This window comes from Protopterus annectens, chromosome 13.part0 (genome assembly GCF_019279795.1).
Source record: "Protopterus annectens isolate FY-2018-M chromosome 13.part0, PAN1.0, whole genome shotgun sequence".
In the NCBI taxonomy this organism is placed as follows: domain Eukaryota; kingdom Metazoa; phylum Chordata; order Ceratodontiformes; family Protopteridae; genus Protopterus; species Protopterus annectens.
In genome coordinates this window covers 1,054,408,313-1,054,433,841 of record NC_056747.1, presented here as the reverse complement: position 1 = coordinate 1,054,433,841, position 25,529 = coordinate 1,054,408,313, and the positions used below count along the sequence as shown (strand labels likewise).

Genomic DNA, 25,529 nt, shown 5'->3' with positions numbered 1-25,529 from the left:
CTCTTCCTGGTACCAAGAAAAGAAAGCAAATGGAGACCCATTCTCGACCTGTCCGCTTTAAACACATACCTCATTGTTCCAAAATTCAAAATGCTGACCCTACAGCAGTTTCTTCCCATGCTGGGCAAGGAGTCTTGGCTGGTAACTCTAGATCTCAAGGAGGCATACCTGCACGTCCCCATACGACCAAATTGCAGAAGATACCTCAGATTTCTTGCAGGATCAGAGCATTATCAATTCTCAGCATTGCCCTTTGGCTTATCTACTGCGCCCAGAGTGTTCACGAAATGCCTGGCATCAGTAATTGCTCATTGCAGGCTTCAGGGAATCAAATCTACCCTTACCTGGACGACTGCCTGATACAAGCGGACAACAAAAACAAGCTAGCAGAAGACTTGAAAAGGGTCATTTACCTACTACAAGCCCTGGGATATACAGTCAATATAAAAAAGTCAAGACTGATACCATCCCAAAGGATAACCTTTTGGGTGCAGAGCTGGACACAGCAAAACAAATGGCATTCCTAACAGTAGAAAAACAGGAGCAACTACCTCTCTACTTCTTGGCATTAACAAAGCAGAACCATCTAACAGCAAGAAAAGTCCTGCAAGCCTTGGGTTTCATGGCATCCTGCATAATATTGGTTCCACATGCCAGACTGCATATGAGAAAGTTACAGTGGTACCTAAGAAATTTATGGTCTCAGCACAAGCACAGCCTAGAAACCCAAATTCCAATAATTCCATGCCTGAAGCAAGAATTCCAATGGTGGGCTCAGGCCTGTCAATCAAACAAAGGACTGCCCTTCCACAACACTCAACCCAGCCAAACCATCACAACGGACGCCTCAGACCTCGGTTGGGGGGGCCCACATGCTGGACAAGTGTATACAAGGTTTATGGTCTCAAGACCAGCTACACCTACACATAAATCAAAAGGAAATGCTGGCAGTAAAACTGGCAATTCAGACATTCAGACCTTTTCTTCAACAAGGCCAACTGTTGATAAGGACAGACAACACCACAGTTATGTGGTACATCAACAAACAGGGAGGCACACTCGTACCCTCTATGCCGGATGGCAATGGACCTCTGGAATGTGGCCCTGAGCTACAACATTCAGTTACAAGCAATTTTTGTACCAGGAAAAGAAAACATTCTAGCAGACATACTAAGCAGAACTACCACGGATGCCCACGAATGGATGCTGCATCCGGACATCTTCAAAACCATTACGAGGAAATGGGGACTCCCAGAAGTAGACTTATTTGCATCCCCACTCAATCACCAGCTAAAGAAATTCTGCACAAGGACGTACCATCCACTTGCTTGGAAGGTGGACTCCCTATCTTTCAGTTGGAAAAAACTGACAGCATATGCATTCCCACCACTTCCTTTGATGCACAAGGTGCTATTGAAGATCAAAGACGACTGTCCAAGGATCATTCTGATAGCTCCAGATTGGCCAAGACAACATTGGTACCCATTACTGAGGAGCATGTCTCGGGAACAAATATGGCCCCTGCCCCTAGTTCCCTTGCTGTTAACACAGAACAACTACAACACTCTGCATCCAAACCTGAAAACACTGCAGCTGACTGCCTGGAACATTGCATAAGACCAATTAACCCAAATTTATCCCAAAGGGTTAAAGACATTATATTGGAGGCTCGCAGACCCTCAACAAGAAAAAATTATTCAGCAAAATGGAAAAGATACCTCATTTGGAGTACTGCAAAAAGACAAAATGTGTCACTGGTAAACATAGCCAACATCCTGGAATACTTGGCAGAGCTCTTCCACAAGGGCCTGTCCTATTCTTCCATTAAGATTCATGCATCAGCTATTTCAGCAGAATACGACTTAGATCCTCCAGTCTTCTCACATCCTCTGCTCAGGCAGTTTCTGAGAGGAATTAAAAATGTAAAACCACCTAGAAAGCCACCATTGCCAGCATGGGACTTGAACTTTGTGCTAGAAAAATTGACACTTCCTCCTTTCGAACCAGCAGCAACAGCAGAATTGCAATACTTATCATGGAAAACTGCTTTCCTGCTGGCAATCACTTCAGCAAGAAGGGTATCTGAGCTACAGGCATTAATGGCAGTACAGCCCTTCCTGATCTTCCATCAAGATAGAGTGTCCATGAGAACAAATCCTACTTTTATGCCTAAGGTGGTCTCCAGAGTATCCTTAAATCAGGCTATCCACCTACCTACATTCTTCCCCAATCCACAGAATGGGGGAGAAAGACTGTTGCACACCTTGGATGTACATAGACAATTACGCTACTACCTGGACAGGACCAAGGGCAATAGAAAAACTGACCAGCTACTGGTAGCATATGCAACAGGAATGGAAGGAAAAGCGATTTCAAAACAGACAATCTCTAAGTGGATAGGAAATTGCATTAGATTTTGCTACTCCTACCATGGAAAGAAAACTCCAGAAAATATCAGGCCTCACTCTACAAGGGCTACAGCCACTACCACAGCTTTTCTATGAGGAGTGGCTACCAAAGACATTTTAGAGGCTGCTAACTGGAGCTCCGTGCATTCATTTGCCAAGCATTATAATTTACCTCTTTACTCTAGATCCCGAGCAGGTTTTGCCACTGCTGTTTTGCAAGGGATCTTAACTACACCATAATTTTATTTCTCCTCCTCCCCCAGTTTGGCTATGGTATTCTACCCATTTGTAAGGACTGCAGATGCATCCTTGAAGGACATAGTACAGTTTTGTACCTACCATAAATGTAGATGTCCGATAGGAATGCATCTGCAGTCAGGATTACCCACCCTCCCTTCCCCTCTGTGGTACTCCTAGGGTATTTGCCCATCTTGTAGCTAGCTGGGGGAATCTATTATGGTGTATTTGTTTGTATATATGTACATACATGCTTATATTTTGTTTGCTCTCTACTATTTGGAATCATTTGCATTTATCCAAATTTAGCCTTCCTAGAGGGCACCTGGCATCTGGGGCAAGAAACACTGAGGAAAATGGCGGCTGATGCCTTTATACCCGAATAACTGCAGCTATGACGTCGGGTGAAGTGCGACACCAGCCGAGGCCAGACCCAGACTTTGGAATCCGGCCGACCGAAGGGCTGCCTGACGACAGGACAACCCATTTGTAAGGACTGCAGATGCATTCCTATCGGACATCTACATTTATGGTAGGTACAAAACTGTACTTTCTCCATAGTAGTGTTAATGAAAATGTGTAGCCTTGTTTTGTCAAGTTCAAAATTCAGTGCATCGTTGTATGAAGTTAAAGGTACTTTATATGGAACACTTGAGGCAGTAGAGAATGTGAACACAGCCTACTGAAGGTATTTAATCTGTTTACTTTTTTTTTTTTTTTTACAAGCAGTTGAAACTTTCTAATCAAAGCTTTTCCATTATCCAAACAGCAGGAAGGTCAAGTCCAGTCCTTTATGGATACAGTGTATAGATGCAAGCTTAGTGTTAAGGTTTATCTCATATCGTATGCTGCTTGAATCCCATAGCAATGGTAGTCATTGTAGGTGACATATGCCTTTAATCTGCCAGTCTGGGGAAATGCGTGGTATACCATTCCTCTGCCACAGCTGCATCATCTAGCTGCAGATAAGTGGGGTGTTTCTGTTCTACCCTACTTCCCTACCCCTCTTGGCTGATGAGAGCAGTTTGTATCATTATAAGGGCCTACTAAAACCCTCCAGCACAAACATGCATGTTTCCACCCATACACATAGCAGGGGCTAACGTTACTGGCTCGGCAGTGCCAGTCTTATGTCCCTTGATATGTGCTGCATTATTAGTGCCAGGAAGTTGTGTCTGACTGATTATGAATGCACCCATTCCCCACAGTCACCACTTCCAGGCACCAGGATGTTCTAGCAGGCATGAGCTTCTCTGTATCAACCCAACTGCTACTCTAGCTCAGGTTGTCTGTGTCATAGTCATGGCAGTAACCTTTTAGGCCATTGTGCTAGGAGGTCATAGGCACCTATTCATAGGTGTGTACTAGGCTAATGGCCCTGGAGCCTTTACAAGCCTAGCCCAAAAGAATTGCCCTGGCACCGTGCCACCCATTGTTAGTTCACAGTGCCTCTATCTAGTAGGGCAACTGGAGTGATCCCTGAGGTGAACTTTGTTACCCATCCACTCATTGAGATTTCTCTTGAAGAGGGCCAGCGAGGTGCTCTGCTTGACATGATGGGAAGCTTATTCCGGAGTATGGGCAGTTTTTGGGAGATGAACCTGTCCCTCCAGCATGTTCTGTTGATTGTGGTAATGAGGTTGTGATCTCTGGAGCATGTGGCACGGTGGGGTTGGGATTTCTTTAGGTGTAACATTTCCAGTAGAGCTAGGTTGGACATGGCTTTGTAAGTCAAGCAGAGATCACCTCTTAAGTAGACAATAAGAGGCTGAGAACAGCTGAATTTTCTTGAGTCTGTCCATGTAGGACATGTGTTTAAGGCCTAGGATCCTATTTGTGAGGAACTTTTGTGGCCTCTCCAGCTGTTGTAGGTGTCTGGTCGGGTACATGCCAAATGAGGCATTATATTCCATGATTGGTCTAATGAGAGATGAGTAGAGAGGGATGATGACCTCTTTCTTCCTGGATGCGAAACCTTTGATTATAAAATGTGCCATGTAGAAGGACTTTCTGACAATGTGTGGTGGTCGAAGGTGTGGTGGCTTTTGACCTGGGTGCCCAGATCTCTTGTGGCCCCTTCACTGGGCTCCCATTGACATGGTAATTCACGGGAAATAATTTTTTTCCAAAAGGAATGATAATGCATTTTTTGGCATTAAGCTTAAGGCCATGGTTCCGACACCAGTCACTGGTCAGAGAGGCCCTTTTGTAGGATGTCTGCATCACTTGGGGAGTTTATAATGAATCCTAGCTTGCAGTCATCAGCGAACTTGGTCAGACAGAGTCCCTCTGTGTTGGCCTGGACTTCTGAGAAGTAGATGTCAGACAGGAAAGGGCCCAGAACCGAGCCCTGTGGGACACCACTCATGACTGGTCGACAGTCTGATTTGGAACCCACAACTTTCACTCTGTGGGTCCTATCTGTGTGCCAGTTTGCAACCCACCTAGTGATGTAAGGATTGATGCATAGTTTGTTGAGTTTTTCAGTGATACCTGAGTGGGGAATTATATCTAAGGCCTCGACCAGGTCGAGGTAGGCTGTATGCACTGTCTTACCCTCATCCACAGCCTTGGTGACTGCCTCAAAGAAGTCAGCCAGGTTCAGCAGGCAGGATCTCCCCTTGACAAAGCCAAACTGTGTGGGGTCAAGAGTTTGAAGATAGCCTATATCTTTGTTAAGCAGGTCCCTGATGATGCACTCCGTAACTTTGCATACCAGACTCGCCAGGCTAATGGGGCGATAGTTCCCAGGGTCTGTAGTTGCTCCCACTTTATGGAGAGGGATGACTGTAGCAATGCGCCATTCATTGGGGACAAAGCCTGAGGTAAGGCTGTGATTGAACAGGGCACACAGGTGGTGCCAGTTTGTTTTGTAGCTCATGTAGGATGCAGCCAGTGACTTTATTGGGTCCCATGGACGCTGTGGCTTTGGACAATGCAGCTTTAACCCCTACCGTCTTATTTATTTATTTTTTTTAATCCCCTATTACGTGTCATTCACCAGCCTTTCTTCTTGGCCAGTTGGCCCAGTTGTTTACCCTGCAAGCACGAACTCCTTGCCTTTTGGCTGCTGAGGTGTGCAAACATGCACTCAGCAGTGCTCATCTTCAAGTAGGACTTGTATGCTCTCTCTCCATGAAGCTATGCCCCCCTTGGAGGACGACTCCTGAAGAAGCTAGATACAAGTACCTGGTCTTTCCACTGCATGCATTTCTGTAAATTACATCTCCTTTGAATGGGTAAGTCATCACAGGGATTCACTTTCATTCTCCAACTCATATCCTCACCCCCGGCTGCTCCATTGTTTCAGTTGCTAATTTGAAGCAGTTGTCTTTGAGCCTTAGTTGGAACGCTGTGACTGTGCCCCATAGAGGCAGGGTTCTCGTTTGATTTTTTTTTTTTTTTTTGAGTATTATTTTGTACTGTTTTAAATTTTTGTTTGATAATCTTGGTGTGAATTATATCAGTTTGGCAGGTAGCTTGGCATTTCTTTTCATCATCTTTATTTTACTAAAATGTTTCTTTTTTGCATGGCCTGATGTAGTTTGTAATATTCCATTTTAGTGCAGCTTTACCACTTGAGCAGTATCACTTTTTTGTCACTTTCAAGTATAACGTATTCCAGCATTTTTTTTCCTGGATTTTTCTAGAGTTGTAGTATGTAAAGTTTTGTCTTGGTTTTGCTGAATGCTGAAATGCCAGTGAAGGTTGTTTAGAAGGACACACTGTTATGCATCTGTTTCCGACATTTGACTGCAAAGTGGGATAAAGTTGGAAGGAAGGTGTGAAGACAAGTTTTGGAGCTAGATGTCACCTTCATTCAGGTAGATTTATGTTGTGATGGGATTCAGTGCAGGAAAAAGACAGTACATTATAATACTAATAATTTCAAAAATCATTACTGTTAAACAACTAGTCTGTATTTTAATTTTCATGGAATGTAGATGCTTCAGTGATTCTTCTTGTTTTTGGATTCTGGTAGTAATCTGGTATGAGCTGAACTGTTAATGCATCTATTATGTTTTTCATATGTACTTTTTAAATACTTAACAGGAAACCTGCAAAATCCCGAAGCCGAAGTCCTGTGTACTCCAGGCATGCATTATCCCACAGCAGAAAGCCACGAGCCAGTTCCACTAGTCGTCATTCCAGTACATCACCCAGCAAGTTGCAGTTCAACTCCAGCCTTGGAGCAGAGCTAAGCAGAAAGAAAAAGGAGCGTGCTGCTGCAGCTGCGAAGCTGGATGGGAAAGACACAAAAAACTCACCACTTTTACAGTCCAAGAAGGAAAACAGCACAATTGAATCCAAAGTGGCAGTTACGGACAATAAAAAAGTAACGAAAACAGTTAAAACTGAAAAGCCTGCGTCGGACACAGACCTCACCAATTCTTTGCATTTAAATACTGAGGATAAAACTGTTGCAGCTGTTGAAAATAAAACTGTTTTGGAAACTGTAAAGAATGAAGAAAATACTGAAAAAGTGTCTGCAACCCCTGTGCAAGAATCAAGACCTTTGGAAGAGGAGATCAAAGAGCCTGAGCCAGTGGTTGAGGAGGTGAACAAAGAGACTGAGGACACCTCACTACAACCACAAATTGCTTCTCCCCCTCCACCTTTGCCGAACTCAACTCCCCCTCCCCAGACGCCACCTTTGCCTCCACCACCTCCGACTTCTCTACCTCACCTGCAAGGTGCACCACCACCCTCTGTTTCACCACGTCCATCTCCCACACAGCCTACGTCTGCACAAGCACTTCCTTCAGTTTCTGCTCCTTTATCAGCACTACCACCTCCACCACCTCCACCTCCTCCACCATCATCTACTCAGACAAAAACTTCTTTGTTGCAGTTCTCATCTAAGGCAAACTCTCAGTCATCTTTTCAGTCTCCTGCAAAGGCTCAGACATATCCATCATCTTTTTTGCCACATCTGAAAACCTCTACGTTACCTCCACTGCCACTTCCTCCAATTTTGCCAGGAGATGATGAGTTGGACAGGTAAGACCCATGCAGCTAACTTGATGGCATAATGATTTTTTGCAGCAGTTTGTGTTTCATACTTGCATTGTACTCAACATAAACTATAGCACACATACAGACTCCAGGGAGTGAAAAATTGTGCAGAGGGGGACATTGTGCACATTGATTCCCAGCAGTTTGGGGTGTGTATTGATATACAGTAGTATGCAGTTAGGATAATGGGATATGCACTGATATATTCATGACTACCCAAAGAAAGTAGATGAGGGTATCATAGCATGATTTGCAACCTAATCATTTAATAATGCTGTTTTACAATGGTTAAGATTTTTTTAAATTTCTCTCCTATGTGCCCTGTTTTCTCTTTTGAAGACTTGTCTAATGTTATGATGTATGAAGAGGTACGAAGAAGCTCTGGTTGTGAATCCATAAAAAGTCTATGTCTAGAACTGTATAAAGGATGTATGTAGATGAATTTTGCAGCTGTGTAGGTATTTTAACAGTACATGGACACATGACCCAGTAATAACTGTGCTGACATGGTGGTCAAATTATTGTTATGTATTTAGAAGACGGCTTCATCTTAAAAAATGTCAGTGAGACTTAAATTATGTATCAAGAAGAGCATTTTAGACTTGGAACTCATTGGTTTGTGAACCACAAATCCTTTTTCCAGAAACACTCAATGTGATTGATCAAAATATACCAGTTAGTTTTCAAGATCACATCAAGGCAGATGGCAGAATGCATTCCGATACTGTTGATGATTGATCAAGCCCATGTCCTTCAGCAGTGAAATAGATCACCTGAGAGAATCCAAAGATCTGCACAGTAAAAATGCTGCAGTAAGCTAAAATGAAGGAACTTGCATCATGAATTACATATTCCTCTGTAGCTCAAATTAGTGTGGCCTTGGCAAAAGATAAATCTCAATAACATTGTCTTTTATGAATGTTTTTTATTTAAGCCTAAACAGTATATATTTGTATATGTGTAAAGAGCATTAGAAAATCTTGTGATCATTTGATTTCTATATCTTAATTCATGCCATCATATAGTAAGTATTTTTTTTACATATTTACTCCCTTGTTTCATTATATTTAGCTAATGTGTGACTTTCAGTTGCACATAAAATTACAGCATTTGGTATGTCATACTTTAGCATCAGAAGTTATATTATTAAAATATACTGTTAGCAGAAAAAACTGGTAATGCACTTGTAGTAAGTAAGCACCATTCTGCTTTTAAATAAATGCATTATTTTTTTCACTAGAAACACATAGATAAGTCAGAGTATGCAATTCTTTCACCCTTTTGTAGAGCACAAATTGCATCATTAATGAAATTCTTTCATAGTGTACCTCCCATCCTCCTCTTCCAAGTCCATTCAAAGTTAGAGGGAATGCAGATGTTCATCGTGTTTTACTGTTGCAGTCATTACATTTGAGTAATCTGCTGGCAGGTTGCCCTCAGTCAGCCTGATTAACAAAGTCTTGGGTCCTGCGTTGGTTGCTGTCTCTTCTTCCATGACGTCAGGGGTATAAAACATGCAGCCGACGCCATTACATCACTCTTGCTTGCCGTGCGGTGCCCTAAGCAGAAGCAGTTTGCAAGTGCCAGTCGGCCCACTCCTGAAATTTTCGTTTTCGAGTTTCAGAACCGAAGTCTTCGACTAAAAGCTAAGTACCCCGTTGAGGAAACTTTTTCTTGCTCTTTACTGATGTCTGTAAAAGTTAATAATTGTATTACTTGTGGGAAGCAAATACCTCATAAGAACTTTTATTTGTACTTTATTACTTGCCTAGGCCCTGACCACGAAGTACCTTGCTGTCGGTTTTGTGCTTTATTTAACCAGCGCACTATCCGTCGTCTGTGCATTTTTGCTTCAAAATATTTTGGTTCTTGGTTTAATTATCCAGAAATGACGTTGGTTAGCCACCCGACTACCGGAATACCGAAAAAACGCAAAGAAAGAGACGGGCCATTGAGGTCCAAAACTGCCGACAATGATTCTCCTAAGCCAGTTTGCCGGTACTCAGTGAGGTGCTTTTGCAGCCCCTGATACCCGCTACTTCTGATTCGCAGGCCTCTCCTGGGACCCATTCGAAGTTCGGTATGCCGCGAGATACTTCACATATGGAACCTGCGGATGTCTCTACCTTGGATGGGTCTGGAGCCACTGAGCAAGCACCGGCTTCTGAGGATGTATTCAGGCCTACAGATTTTCATATTAAACCTACTCCAACTTCAGTGTTGAGACCTAAATCTCGATCTATGTATAAACTGACTACCAGGCCACATGTTCAGGCCCCTATGCATAAAAAACAAATGATCAAAATGGCTGAAGATTTAATTACTTTTATCAGGGGTAGTCAACCCCCCCACCCCCTTCAAGAGGTCTAGGATTGAATTTGACTATGAATCTTCTGAACAGGACTCTATTTCTTCCGACTCTTCTAATGGTCTGGATTTGTCCATACCTACTTATGAGGACTCTGATGCAGAGGATTCCATTCCCTTTGCTTCTCCACCTGAGGATTTCTCTTTTGGGTAAACTTTACATACCTTAAGGGAGCATTTCCACTGGGAAAGTCAGGGTTTCTCTGAATCCAAAAAGAGGCTTAGGGATTTCCTCCTTCTTCCTCAGCATAGGCCTTTGGCTATACCTCCTGTATTAGATATTGTTGATGATGTGTTTTCGGCATTCAGTATGTCCCTTGATTTCTTGCCTCCAGCACTTGGCAAACCAGACAGGTACTGCAGGGTTCCTGACTCGTATAAATTCCTTTTCAAGAATCCTGTTGCGTACCCTGAAATTATTTCTCAGAGGTCCAAGGGCATTAAGCTTTCTACGGCTAAAAATCCTACTCTTTCTCGATAGGGATTCCAGGGGGCTGGATAGATGGAGTAAAAAGGCTTATACTTCTGCAACCTTAGCAATCAGGGCTTTAAACTGTCAATTTCATATGCTAAAATATCAACAGCATATCATGGGACTGCATAAACAGAAAATGATGTTGATTTCTGACTGTGTGGAGAATAAAGATTTGCAGGATTTATTGCATTCAGCTGAACAAGTTGGCAAACATACTTTGCAATGTGGTTTTGATTCTTTAGAGGCCTCTTGCAGGGCTGCTGTTACTGGGTCTGTTCTTAGAAGGCATGCTTGGCTTAAGGAGCAATCTCTGCCTGATCAGGTTAAAGCAAAACTTTTGGAAGCTCCTTTACAGCAGGACCGCCTATTTGGCAATAAGGCTGAAGAAGTTCTAAAAAAGATGGAAAATGAAGCTAAATCTATGCAAACTGTGAAAGATTTCTTACAAGTGCAACCTGCTAGATTTAGTAGGCATTGGCCTACTAAGAACTGGTCCTTTCCAGCTCCTTCCAGAGCCACAACGGCCAAACCCAGACATTCCAAAAGCAACAGGCTTCAGTCCCAAGGGACTTTCAGAACCAAGCAATGGGGTGCTTCCACTTCCAAATCTGGAAACAACAAGGCACCACCCTATAGTAAAGAGTCTCACTGACTTTGAAATTACCAAGCATTTGCCTCTTAGCTGCCCCTTTGGGGGGAAAACTGGCTCTTCATTCAAGAAACTAGCAACTTATAACCCAGGACAAATGAGTTTTAAACATAGTGTCCTAAGGATACAGATTTCATTTCCACACGTTGCCAACTCCAAATGTTTGGCCAGACCTACCCCCCACATCAGTGGGCAGAGGCTCAGAAACAAATTATTTCCCTCCTAAACATGGGGACTATTCAGCTAGTACCAGAAAAGGAAAAGGAACAAGGTTTCTATTCCAGACTTTTCCTGGTACCCAGCAAAGACAAATTATGGAGACCAATTCTGGACCTGTCTACTCTAAACACCTTTCTGGACATTCCAAAATTCAAGATGCTGACTCTTCACCAGTTACTTCCTATGCTAGGCAAGGATGCCTGATTGACAACTCTCGGCTTAAAAGAGGCTTACCTGCATATCCCAATCAGGGAATCTTGCAGAACATTCCTACGCTTCAAAGCAGGCTGCATGCATTATCAGTTCTCTGCACTGCCCTTTGGCTTGTCTACTGCACCCAGGGTATTCACAAAGTGACTGGCTCCAGTAATTGCATTTTGCAGGCAAAGAAATATTCAGATATATCCATACCTGGACGATTGTCTAATTCAGGCAGAAAACCAGGCCATTCTTCTAAACATCTGGCATTTTGTAAAAAGAGTTCTAACCTGTCTAGGGTACACCATAAACGAAAAGAAATCTCAACTGGTACCCTCTCAAAAGATTACATTCCTGGGTACAAGCTTGAATACAACTGCCCAGATGGCTTTCCTTACACCAGAAAAGCAAATTCATTTGACTGACTTCAAACAGGTGGCCACAAAACCCTGCTATCTGCAAGGCAAATACTGCATGCCTTGGGGTTCATGGCCTCCTGTATTCTTCTAATTCTGTATGCAAGACTGCATATGAGGAAACTTCAGTGGTACTTAAAAAGTTTATGGAGTCAACATTGTCACAGCCTGGAAACAATGATTCCTATCATACCTTGCCTACGCCTAGAGTTCCTATGGTGGGCAGAGGCCTGCCACCAAAACAAGGGACTGCCATTCACGCCACCCCCTGCCGACCAAACCCTAACTACAGACGCATCGGACTATGCATGGGGGGGCTCATCTGGCAGGGAAGTGCATTCATGGCAAATGGAGCCCAAATCAAATGCACCTTCATATCAATCAAAAGGAAATGCTAGCTGTACAGAATGTACTGACAGCTTTCAAGGACTACCTTCAGCCAGGAAAATTATTGATAAAGATGGACAACACCACGGTTATGTGGTACATAAAAAAGCAGGGGGTACAAATTCCTACCCCCTCTACAGACTAGCCATGGCATTGTGGAACACGGCCTTGAGCTACCAAGTACAACTACAAGCTCAATTCCTGCCAGGAAAGCAGAATGTTCTGGCAGATGAACTAAGCAGAAATTTCACGGACCATCATGAATGGAAACTGGAACCACAGATTTTCAGCATGTTGACACGCAAATGGGGGAGCCCAGACATAGATCTTTTTGCGTCACCCCAGAACTACCGGTTGGACAAATTTTGCACAAGAACTCATCACAAAAAAGCCTGGAAAGTGGATGCTCTGTTCTTCAGCTGGAAAAGCCTATCGGTCTGTGCCTTTCCCCTTCTGCCTTTGCTCTCCAGAGTTCTACTAAAAGTCAAACAGGATAAACTAAAAATGATTTTGATTGCTCCAGACTGGCCTCGCCAACGCTAGTACCCTCTCCTGTGCCGTGTGTCTCACATTTCTCTGTGGCACCTGCTGCAGACACCTTCCTTATTGTCTCGGCAGGAGAACCAAATTCTGCATCCTCAGCTGCAAATATTGAATCTTGCAGCTTGGCTTTCACTTAAATTCCCCCTTAGCATCCCTCAGCAAACCTGTGATGGATGTCATTTTGGAGGCGAGAAGACCTAGTATTAGAAAATTTTATGCTGACAAATGGGAAAAGATTTTGTGCCTGGAATCAATCTCAAGGGATGAGCACAGCAGTGCCCAATTTACCTCAGATTTTGCAATACTTAACTGAGATGCTTCAGAAGGGCCTGTCTTTTTCTTCCATAAAAATCCATGCCTCAGCCATTTCAGCTCATTACAACACAGTCCCCCCCCCCTCTTCTCCCATCCTCTTCTGAAGCAGTATCTCAGAGGGGCCAAAAACTTGAGACCACCATGGAGAGCTCCAACCCCTGCCTGGGACCTTAACTTTGTATTGGAGAAACTCACTCTACTTCCTTTCGAGCCAGCTGCAACTGCAGACTTAAAATTTCTTTCCTGGAAAACAGCCTTCCTTTTAGCAATCACTTCAGCTAGAAGGATATCTGAATTACAGGCCCTTATTTCAGTGGAGCCTTTCATCATCTTTCATGCGGACAGGGTGTCACTCAGGACCAATCCATCATTCGTGCCCAAGGTGGTATCTAGTGTGGCTTTCCCAATCCACAGAAAAAGGGAGAGCGGATTCTGCATTCATTGGATGTACACAGACAGCTTAGATTCTACTTGGACAGGACTAAATCTCAAAGAAAATCTGAACAACTGTTGGTAGCATTTGCTGCAGGGACATAGGGGAAGGCTATTTCAAAGCAAACTGTTTCTAAATGGATAAGCCATTGTATTTATTTCTCTTATAAGTACCATGGAAAACCTATCCCCCAGGGGATCAGATCTCATTCCACCAGGGCTGCATCTACTTCAGCAGCCTTTCTCAAAGGTGTTCCTACCAGAGATATTCTAGAAGCTGCTACCTGGAGTTCAGTGCATACTTTCACCAAGCATGATCACTTACCAATTTTCTCTAAATCCAGAGCTGGCTTTGCCACTGCTGTTTTGCAGGGCCTTATAGCTATTCCCAATCCTGTATAGATCCATCCATCCAACCTTAGCTTTGGGAATCTACCCAAATGTAATGACTGCAACAGTGAAACATGATGAACATAGTACAGTTGTGTACACTTAGCATAAATGTAGATGTTCGAGTGTATTCACTGTTGCAGTCCTGATTACCCTCCACCCCCTGTTTTTCTTGTACTATACCTCTTCTTTCTTTTACTATGCTTAAAAGCCTTTTTGGTGCATTTGCTTTTGTTAGGAGGTATATTTTTGTGTTTCTAGTTGTATATAGATTTATATATATATATTTTGCTCCCCATTTGGGGGGCACCTGACATATGGGGCAAGAAAAACTGATGTAATGGCGTCGGCTGCATGTTTTATACCCCTGACGACCTGACGTCATGCAAGAAGAGACAGAAACCAACGCAGGACACAAGACTTTAATCAGGGCGACTGAGGGCAACCTGCAAGCAGATTACCCAAATGTAATGACTGCAACAGTGAATACACATTTATGGTAAGTGTACACAACTGTAATATTCTTGCAGCATTTGCATTGCATTATAGATGCCTAATGCACTTGAACTTTCCCCTAGCTTGCATCAGATGTTTGATTGAGTTTGGTAGCTTAAGTCAAGTCAGGGAAGGTTAGAAGAATGGTGTTTTCATAATCTTCTTATTTCTTCACCCTCCCATCTCACCTTGTAAAGAACAGTAGTGTGCATAACAAAGATTACAAAGGTCTTTCCTTAATCCCCCACACATTCATTCTCCCATCATACTGTACACTGTAAGGTTCAGAAGTGGCAAGTGTTTTGGGCATATTAATAGGAAGAGCCACGGATCTTAACATAATCAGCACCTGTTCAGAACATTGTGGATTGTAGCTGTTGTTTGGGTAGTTTTCTAGGGCTTTAGATAGCTAATTTGCAGCGAAATACAGTAGTCACAATCGTTCATTTCCCTTACTAGAATTTTACTGTTCATGGGTTTTTAGACCACAGCTGAGCTTCAAAAATCTTAACTCTTGAGGCTTTGACTGTTGCATAGCTACCACATTAAGTCTTTGCTCCTTTTTAACACCTTCAATTTTTACTTCAAAATCCTTAGTAACTCACTACAGGAATTCTAGGCAACTAATTTGTTTTGTTCATTCTGTTTATTATTTATTCCTCTATGAGAAGTGTTCTCTTGGAGGCTAAGAAGTTGTCACCTAACCCATATCAGTTTCACAGGTTTGTTTGCATGTTTTTTTTTTAATTGTTTTACCATTGTCTTGTGCTGTCCGTATAACTCATTCTGACCAATGAGGCTCATCAAATTTGCACTGTTACTTTCAATGGGCGGAGCCTAAGCCTTTTGTCAGAATCAAATTAGGTCCTCACATTTCAAACAAATGCTCATATCTCTGGAACCATAGTGGTTATGAAATAAGTATGAATGGCAAATTCTTCAGCACAAACAATTTTTATAGTGGTAGTATGCTTTAGGTTCTAGGGTTTAAACCAAATTTTATAAGTCACAGAAAAACAGTAGCTATTATTTGTAATATTTTGTAAACAACTTACTTTATCTCAGCAATCCCTCAAGTTACATACACACTGTAAGCAGCATTTTATTCATCTAGCTGAGAGCATTCATATGATGCTGAGTTCTGTCTGTGTTACTTGGCTGTTGAGATATTTAGCAAAATGTGAAAGTTATATCTATATAAATTAATATCATAAAAACAACAAATCTGATGATGTCAGTCTTCATTTATTCTTGATTCATGGGATACAGTTCCGATCCTTGGAACCAGCTCAGCCATTGCATAGTTCGCGCAAGCCAAAAACTCTCGAGCTAAGACTCTACCCACAGTACCCTTCTCCATAATATGTCAGATCTTGTTTTCTGCAAGATACATCAGCCAGTTTCTCTCTCAGCTAAGTAAAAATGTTGTCCCTCATATTCCTGTCTAATCTTGTTTGTGTATATGTATATGTGCATATATATATATATATATATATATATACATTTATAGATTTTGTGTGTGTGTGTATGTGTATATATATATATATATATATATATATATATATATATATATATATATATATAAAATCAACAAAAATAAGTAGACTGCGTGGATAAACCGTTGCTTTCACAACAGAGAAATATGTAAAAAATGTATATGCAAAGAGCACTGAACCCACGGCTAGATAAAACACTAGTTTAATCAAATAGAAAATGGTGAGCACTTTTGCAGTCAAGCTGCTTCCTCAGACAGTTTAAACTAACCAATTCAAACATTTAAATACACTCCCCACATAATGATATCACATCAGTTCAACATTTAAAGATACAGCATCAAAAATGTATACATCAAAAATATATATATGTAAAAATACAAAAAGACCAACAATTCATGAACAGTCCCTATCTGACCATAAAAATGTTAAGTACATATTCATAAAATTCATGCATTCATTCATAAAAGATGTATTCATAAAAATACTTTCATAAAAATTTCATAAAAATAATACAACATCCTCTCATCTATGTAAAGGTCTATTGGCTAATATGGGTTGAGTGGATAGCTTATCATTAAGTCCTTTACCCAAATTCGCCCTCATTCTAATAATCCATTTGAGCTCACTGTTCGATTCTCAGCTAGAGCGTCTTCTGCGTGGAGACATGCGTGAATGGGCATACCTTTGTTGAAGGTTGTGCGTCAGGGCTGGTAACTCGGCATGTAAAAATCAACTACCAATCATTAGTGGACCGGAGTTCCGCTGTGGCAACCCCTAACCGGGAAAAGCTGAAAGACACTCATTTTCAGCCCTATTCCTAACAGGGCCCTGTCTAGCATTAAATGATACCATCTCTATAACCATAAATCTGAACTCATGTTCTGTACCCACAGTCATGACATGTCGTGCCAGTGCATTGGTGTCAGCATGTCTAGATATGTCCTAGAGGTGTTCCCTAATCCGATCCCATAACCTGCGTGTGGTCATACCTGTGTTCTTTGTCTTTTTTCGGCTTTTCCCTGTTAGGGATCGCCACAGCGGAACTCCGGTCCGCTAATGATTGGCAGTAGATTTTTACATACTGGCTTGCCGGGCCTAACTCACAACCTTCAATGAAGGAACGCCCATTCACGCATGTCGACACACAGAAGACACTTTAACTGAGAATCAAACGTGCAACGTCTAACTGTGAGGCGACAACGCTACCGCAGCACCACCACCGCAGAACGAAAAACATACTAAGCAATAGCCTAGATATACCAGATTAGTGGAATTGCAGTCTGCTCTCAAACGAAAACTCAGTTGTTTCCCTGTGTCTGGATGATGGAACCCCCCTGAAGTATCAAGATATGTACAGAAATTGCATTCTTTACATGGTAAAGTACCATAACCAGACTCTAGAGTCTGGGTAACCTTCCCCTTGGCTCAGTTTAGGGCCACAGAGGATTCTTTTGTGAGATTTCTTATTTTTAAAAGCATAGTCTGGAACTTCACCAACCATTTGTCTTATTCTTTCATCTGCACAGAGAACGTTCCAGTTCTTGGAAAACACATTTTTCAACAAATTAATGTTGCTGGAATAAGCCACTGGGACTCTCATTTACTCATTCCTAGAATTAACTTCATTGGCTACCCTTTTAATTCCAGAAAAATATGGCCTACCCAGACTTGTTCTCACACTGTGTCTCTGTGCAATGGTCATATTAACTTCTTCCTTAGAATAACCTCTCTCAAGGAAGGATTTACCAAGATTTACAAGTGCTCCATCAAAGCTCTCATCATTAGCTGTTAACCTTGACACTCTCAGTGCTTGCCCTTTCATTATGTTCTTAAAAATGTACTGGGGATGCATACTACTACGTTCCAGATAGGTATTCCTGTAACACTCCTTCCTGTATATTTCTGTGATAAAATCTCCTTGCACAGATCTACGAGCACATACATCTAGAAACTCAATTGATGTAAGAGAAATGTTGGCTCTAAACTTCAAGAACCCAGTGGTATTGTTGATAAATTCCACAAACTGGGTGAAACTGGACATATCCCCCTCCCAAAGGAGGAAGAGGTCATCCACAAATCTGCAAAAGAATGTTATAGGAAAACCCATGTCTTCCTTCAGCACAAACTCCTTTTCCCATGAAGCCTTAACCAAGTTGGCGTAGCTATTGGCACAGGATGTGCCCATCGCCACGCCAACTCGTTGCCTAAACAGCTTATCCTCAAAAAGGAATAAGTTATTCTCCAAAGCCATTTCTAACAGGAAACATATTAAGTCAGTTTTACTTGCATCATACGTACCATCATCAATTAAATATCGTTTAAGCATATCTGTTCCTTGACAATTGGGAATAACTGTAAACAACGACTGCACATCTAAGGTTGCCATAATGTAGGTATCAGAGGGTAATTTATTGTCAACAGCATCATAGAGGTCCTCTAAAAACTGTTTAGTGTCCCTTAAAATATATCTGTTCTTTGATATAATTGGTTTAAGTTGTTGCTCAATATAGAATGATAAGGGCTCTGTAGCCCATCATCCCCCCGCCACTATTGGCCTCATTGGTGGTTTAGTATGATGTTTATGGATTTTTGGAAGGCCCTGAATTATAGGTATAAGGGGTTCCTTTATCAGGAAATACTTAAGAAGTCCCTGATCAATACTATGGCATTGCAGACATTCCAAACAGTCCATTTGTGAGTAGAAGTAATACAACTCTCGACATCCCTATGTGTAATATTTTCGGTACTTGCGTATTATTGCAACCACATTTTCCGACGTGCTGGACTTTCTTCTCTTTTACTCAAATAACAAAAAGGGAGTGTAATCAGGAAGGGTTGACTGTTAAAAACTCTTCTGGGATGTTGGTGGTGGGTTTGTAAAATGTTTAAGGGTTCAAATTTGAGGATTTGCGGCTAGCTTGCTTGAAAGACGTTAAGCATTAAATTCAGTGATCATCATAGTGGTTGCGGGTATATACGTACGTTGGCCGGAAAGGAGTGTGGGCAGGTTATAGCGTACGATGTTTAGACACACACACACACACACACACACACACACACACACACACACACACACACTCTCTCTCTCTCTCACACACACACACACACACACACACACACACACACACACACACACACACACACACACACACACACACTTTTGAGCATGCTAGGCATAAATCTTCACATTTGAAAACCCTTAATCGTTTTTACAAACCCACCACCAAGATCCCACAAAAGAGTATGTGAACAGTCTACCCTTCCTGATTACTTTGTAAGAAGTTAGACAGGGTACTGCTTTGCTTCTCTTTTCTGATGGCTTTCAGTTCTCGGGGCAAAGGCTGTGAAAAAGGAACGCGTTTTAAATGGAATGGGGGACTTGCTTAACGGACATCATGAGATGCTGGCAGTAAATGGGGAAACCTGTTTCTCAAACCTTATTTCTTCAGCCGTTTCAGTGAGAAACCTTCCTGAAAACCAGAACACATTACAGAAAACATGTCTCTGTGGTTTTTTCATGCTTCATTGGGTCCCAGTTGACACAAGGAGAAGCAACCAGCATTAGCGCGAAAATGTGGTTGCAATAATACGCAAGTACCCCATTTTTATATGCTGTAGGGTCCTTTAACATGTCTCGCATGACCGTCCTATACCAAGAATGGTCCATGACTACTAACGGACCTCCCTTGTCGGCTGGTCTAATAGAAATAGTTGCATCTTGTCGTAAATTATCTAGTGCTTGCTTTTCATAAACATTCAGATTGCAAAAACATTTACTTATAATATTATCATAGATTTTATAAATATCCTTCAAGCACATTTTTTCAAATGTTTCAACAACGCCATTAACCATAGGAACATAACTGCTAGGTCTTTTAAAATTATTAACAGAACCAACAGTGTCCTGTACTTCCCCACCATATAACAACTTCAACATAATATTGCGAGTGAAAGCTTTCAGTTCAATAACATTATCAGTCAGGGACATTTTGTCCGATGGTATGAAAGTCATACCTTTTTGAAGTACAGCTAACTCCAGTGCCGAAAAAGTCTGTTTAGATATGTTTCAAATCCGCGTTCGCGATTGCCCTGCCACATCCTCTTCAATGTTTGTGTGTTGTTGTTCTCCATAGACGCCTTTCGCTTCATCCGTCTATGACTCTGCGACCTGTGCCGAAAATGGTTGGACCTGATTTGGAAAGATGAACTAAAAGAATGTGCCCCATCGTCCACATTAGACATAGAAACACCCGCAGTTAATCCCTCTGCTGCCATTACTCCCCCTTCCTTCCTTCGAACGCCACTCTGGATGTGAGTGACGACAGGAGAGTTAGATGACGTCACAGCAGGGAGGGGCATAGTGATACATATGCCTGCATTATTTTCTGTTACTTGTGATGTCTGTACAGTATTTAAGGTAGAATCATTGTTCTCCTTCATCAGATCCACGGAAACTGGAGTATTATGTGAATGGCCATTAGAACTATTGGTCTTATTGTCATTATATTCCCTAGGCCAAGAGAAGACACGGCTATTGGAAAAATCAGAGTAATCTGTCTGCAGTTTCTTCCTCTTATAGACAAGTAGTTGAGATTCAAAAACAGCAATACTGCCTATGAGTTGGTCCATCTTAACATCCACCACCATGGGCGGATACTTTTCATATAGATCAATCTCCATTTTAGTAATGTTAGTGTGCTTCCTTTACCTTACGGTATTCCTTTCCTTACATCATTGGTAGTACCCCTCTCTTTTTCTCTACCTCTTTAGGCAACTTTGACCTACCGATGTTGCCCCCTTGTGTGTGTGTTTTCTGCCTGTTGACCTTCGTTTTTTCTTTGTGCTGTCAACATGAATAAATCAAAAGGCACTACTGGCTTTAAACAGTGCCAGGATTATAGACGGAAGATGCCCAATTCTGATGGGCATTTTTCCTGTGTGTATTGTTTAGGCCCTGCTCATCTCCAGCTAGACTGCACTGTTTGTCAGGCATTCAGTAACTGGGTCTTAGTCGAAAGAAAGAATAATTTTGAAAGATCTAATTAAATCTTCCTTTGAAGAGGCTATATCAAAGACCGACATGTCCCCCTCTAAATCTGATATTGGACTTAAGAAAGCCACTCAGTGCCAACATATCCTTCGGCTCCAATAGCAAAAAAACATAAGCCTTCCACTCCCACTCCCACCACTTCAGCAGAACTGAAGACTAAAGTTCACAAACTTTAGGAACTGACTACCTCGGCACCATCTACCATGGCACCACAGACCTCTGTGCTGGTCACATCGGTACCAACAGCTTCAGCTTCCCTGTTATTACCAACTCCTCCTACAATGCTTCCACAGTTGTCGGAACCTCCATTGGTGCTGAAAACAGACATTCGTATGACACCCAGGACAAGGTATTCACTCTCTGTTGACCATTTTGTGGGGCAGCTTCCGAGTCCATTTCATGACCGTCCTGAATTCCCCTCAGGCTTATCTGTCCTTTCCTCCAGGAGTCTAACTGAAGTAGATGTTGTGAGGTTGGTGAATAAACTCCTAGTGGCCAGAGTCCTTTCTCTTTCTTCCCAGACCCCTCTCCCTTCTGGAATTAGGCCAGTTTTCTCCCAGGACTCCATCAAATCTTCCTCCTCTAACCTCCTGTGAGGGCCAAGAGCATCTGGCTCCAGTCCCCCTTGTTCCAGCTGCTCTGGTGCTGACTGCTTTTTCCCCTTTGGTTTCAGGATCTGCCTTGATTCCCTTGGTTCCTTTGGAACCAACAGACTCCTGGGACAGTAGCTTCACTGTCTGGTCCGAGGGTTCCGGATTCACTCCAGTTTTTTATTTGGAGTCATCCTTGACTCTCTGAACCTTGGCTGATGTGGGCTCTGCCTCAGTTCCTGCTTTGAGGGTAGGTCTCTCTGAGTGAGGTGTGACCTCAGTTGAGAGGTTGTCCTTCTCTGTTCCGGGCTGTCATCCCTCTTCGTGAGGGCCTACCTTCCAGGTTATGGAGATGGTATTTGCCTCTGCAGGCTCTCAGCTTGTCCTTTCTGTGTTAGAGTTTTATCCCATGACTCCCTGTTGCCCAGAGCTGCCACCAACCTTCACGCCTGGACAGTGAGCACCTAAACCACAAGATACTCATACACAGGCCCCCTCTTCTTTAGAGTCCTTCTCGGAGATTCCCAAGGAGGAGCCACCCAGGAAAAAGACTGGTAAGAGGAAACACTTGGATTCCCTTGAGGAATCTGTCACAGAAGACATGGACTTGGATGATGGGGAGGATTCCCCATGGTCATCCTGGGAGGATGACTCCTTCGGAGACATTCTAGAAGTTCTGAAACAGAGGGGTAACTGGCAACCCAAAGACCCTACCTCTGAACAGTCATTGTACTTGCAGGCTTTTGGTGCTCACCCAACGACTTCTTGGGTGACCTCCTCCTGCTGACGATCTTATTAAATTGATTATGCAGCAGGCTTGGAAGGCTTCTGACTCTGTATTAGCCAATTTCCTGGAGACCAGGTAAAGTATTCCTAGCTCCAGAGGGCCACCAGCATTTGTTTAAGGGATTAGCAGTAGATACTTTAGTGGTGGCAGCGCCACCAAAAAGGAACTAGCTGGAGAGAGAGTTCCACTGTTCATCCCCCTAATCAACAATCCAAGCCATGGACAGATTCAGAAAGTGGGTGTACGCTTCATCTAACGTTGCTTTGAGGTCTTTGAATTTCATGCCACATTTCACTAGGCTGTAGAGGGAGCTGATCAAGGAGCTATCAAATACCCTAGAAATAGCTTTGTCTGAGGAGGTCCAGGATAAAGTGGCATCCTAGCTAGCTACCCTACAGTCTATTTGCAACTTGTCCATGAGGCTTTTTACTCATGCAGCCGAAGGGATGACCAGTGCATTGTGTTCAGGTGTTGCCATAAGGCATCATGCCAGGATGTGCTTGTGTGAGTTTACGGAGCCATTTAAGTTTTCCTTCGTCAATGTTCCCCTTGATGGATGTTCCTTATTCAGCCCCAAAGTTAAAGAAAGTCTAGCCAGGTGTGAGAAAAGATGGAAAGACCCTGTCTGCTGTGGGCATACATTTTTCTGCTCCCCAATGATCCTACTCTATGAATCATAGGAGTGGAAAGATGTGGTTCAAAAAACCCCAAAGGCCTTTTCAGGACACACATGGTGGTCGCTCCACTCAGGGCAGATGGGGGAACTCTAATGGAATATGCCGACCCCAATGCAGAGGTGGCCCGCAAAATCAGGGTTCCAGTTATTCTTTCTCTGGGTAGTCCTACCAGAACTCCTGAAAGGGGGTCCGATTGCTTACCTCGGAAGCAGTTAGGGGAAGATTTTCTCTGCAGTCGAGCCTGGTGGCAAAAAAACTTTGGATACTTGGGTGCAGAAGATCATTGCCATCTATTACCATATTCCCTCCTCTCTCTTTCCAAAATCAAAACAAAGACTCCCAGATGTTCCACCCAATCAGAGGGCTCAAGTAGCGATAGAGATTGAAAAGCTGCTAGAAAGAAAAAAGTAATCCATGAAGTCCCACCAGACCAGATAAGATCCAGATTTTACTGTAGATTCTTTTTGGTGCCAAAAAAGACGGGGGACTTGAAACCGATTTTAGATCTCGGTGTTCTGAACAGGTTTGTTCATCAAGCAAAATTCCGGATGGTCACGGTTCAGTCTATACTTCCCTTTCTAGAGGAAAACAACTGGATGTGCTGTATAGATCTTCAGGATGAGTATTACCATATAAAACTGGACAAATGCTCCAGAAGGTTCCTCCGCTTTCAGCTAGGAGACGAGTCATTTTCAGTTCAGGGGCTGCCCTTTGGCATCACCACATCCCCCAGGATGTTCACCAAGTGTTTGGCAGCAGTAACAGCTCACTTGAGACTGCATGGATTCCAATTGTTTCTTTATCTAGATGACTGGCTCATCAGCGCTCCCACCAGGCATCTACTGCTTCAAGCAACAGACTTCATTCTGCCTCTGTGTGATCATTTGGGCATTACAGTGAACCAATCAAAATCTCAGCTAAGTCCCACTTGAGATTGAGTTCATAAGAGCTCGTCTGAATACCATCTCTTTTGTGTAGCTTCCCTTCCTCTTCACAGGCTACAGAAGAAACACTCGCAAGTACAAGCCATTCTCTCCAAAGACAAGGCTCCTGCACTTCTAGTCCTTTCAGCTTTTGGGTTCATGGCAGCGACCATAACCTTAGTTCCACTAGCAAGATTTCACATGCGGCTGCTACAATGGCTTCTAGCATCCTAATTGTCCATCTTAACACATCCACTGAAGCATCCACTTTTAATCACCTGTCATTGCAAGAAGGACTTATCCTGGTGGATGAATTCCAAGGAAATTCTTTTAGGCTGTCCTTTTGTTCCACCCCAACTCAAGGCCATAGTGACCACGGATGCTTCCCAGATGGGGGTGGGGGGCATTATCTGGGAAGAACAGTCCAAGGCACTTGTTTGCTGATAGAGGCCAGTGTGAGTATCAGTGTTCTGGAACTGAGGGCAGTGCTGTTAGTGTTGCAAGCCTTTCAATCTGTCCTCCCTCTAGGAACAATTGCAATTCAGTTAGACAACATGTCAGTAGTTTGGTATGTCAACAAACAAGGCGGAACAAAGTCTTACCCCCTTTGTTGGGAAGCTCTGAGTGTGGCAATGGGTAGTATCCTCCATCCGCTTTCTAATAGCAATGCACATCCCTGGGAGCTCAGTCATGATAGCGGACAAACTGAGCAGATGCATTCTCCTACCTCCTGAGTGGTCTCTCAATCCCAGAGTGATGAGGGAGATTTTCTGTTGCTGGGACCAGCCTTGCTGCGACCTGTTTGCATCACCCCTAAACAACAAGTGCAGCAACTACTTTGCCCTCATTCCCCCTCAGGGGAAGTCCCCAAGAGACGGTCTCCTTCACAACTGGCCCTCAGGACTACTCTGTGCCTCTCCCCCCTTCCCTCTCATTCTTCTCTTCTTAAAGAAAGCCAGCAGTTGCGAAGCAAGGTGATCCTCATTGCACCCTTCTGGCCTCAATAAATCTTTGTGGCCTCATCTAGTTCACTGTCCATGGATTCTGGAACCAGTTTTGGATCTTTTTTCTCATCCACAGGGACTGGTGCACCCAAATCTTCAGAACCTCAAGCTTATAGCTTGGCTCCTCCAATTCTGTTAGTCGCCACGCAGAAGAATTTATCTTCTCCAGTACAAAAAATCTTACTGGCCTCTCATTGAACTTCCACCAGGAAACACTATCTCAGCAAGTGGAAAAGATTTCCTCTTTGGGACTGCAATAATGGCCTTATCCCCTTTTCTGCACCAGTAAAAAAGGTATTGGAATTTTTAGCTATGCTTTTCGATCAAGAAACATCTGCTTCTACTATTAGGGTCCAACTAGTTGCTGTTTCCAGTTTCCATGATGGCTTTAAAGACCATTCCGCGGTGGTGGTGCTTCACAGTAAGACACTGTCCGGTTCGATTCTCCTTCTGCG

At 42.9% G+C, this 25,529-nt stretch overlaps 1 protein-coding gene across 3 annotated transcripts in view; it reads left to right on the top strand.

Annotated features, from left to right (window-relative positions):
* The window catches only part of CDK12 (cyclin dependent kinase 12), a 719,108-nt gene that overhangs the window by 237,384 nt on the left and 456,195 nt on the right, over positions 1-25,529 (top strand). For all 3 annotated transcript variants that reach the window (XM_044055049.1, XM_044055050.1, XM_044055051.1), the window contains one exon: positions 6,699-7,646. In XM_044055049.1, coding sequence (XP_043910984.1) covers positions 6,699-7,646 — 948 coding nt within the window. The remainder of the gene's footprint in view (positions 1-6,698; positions 7,647-25,529) is intronic.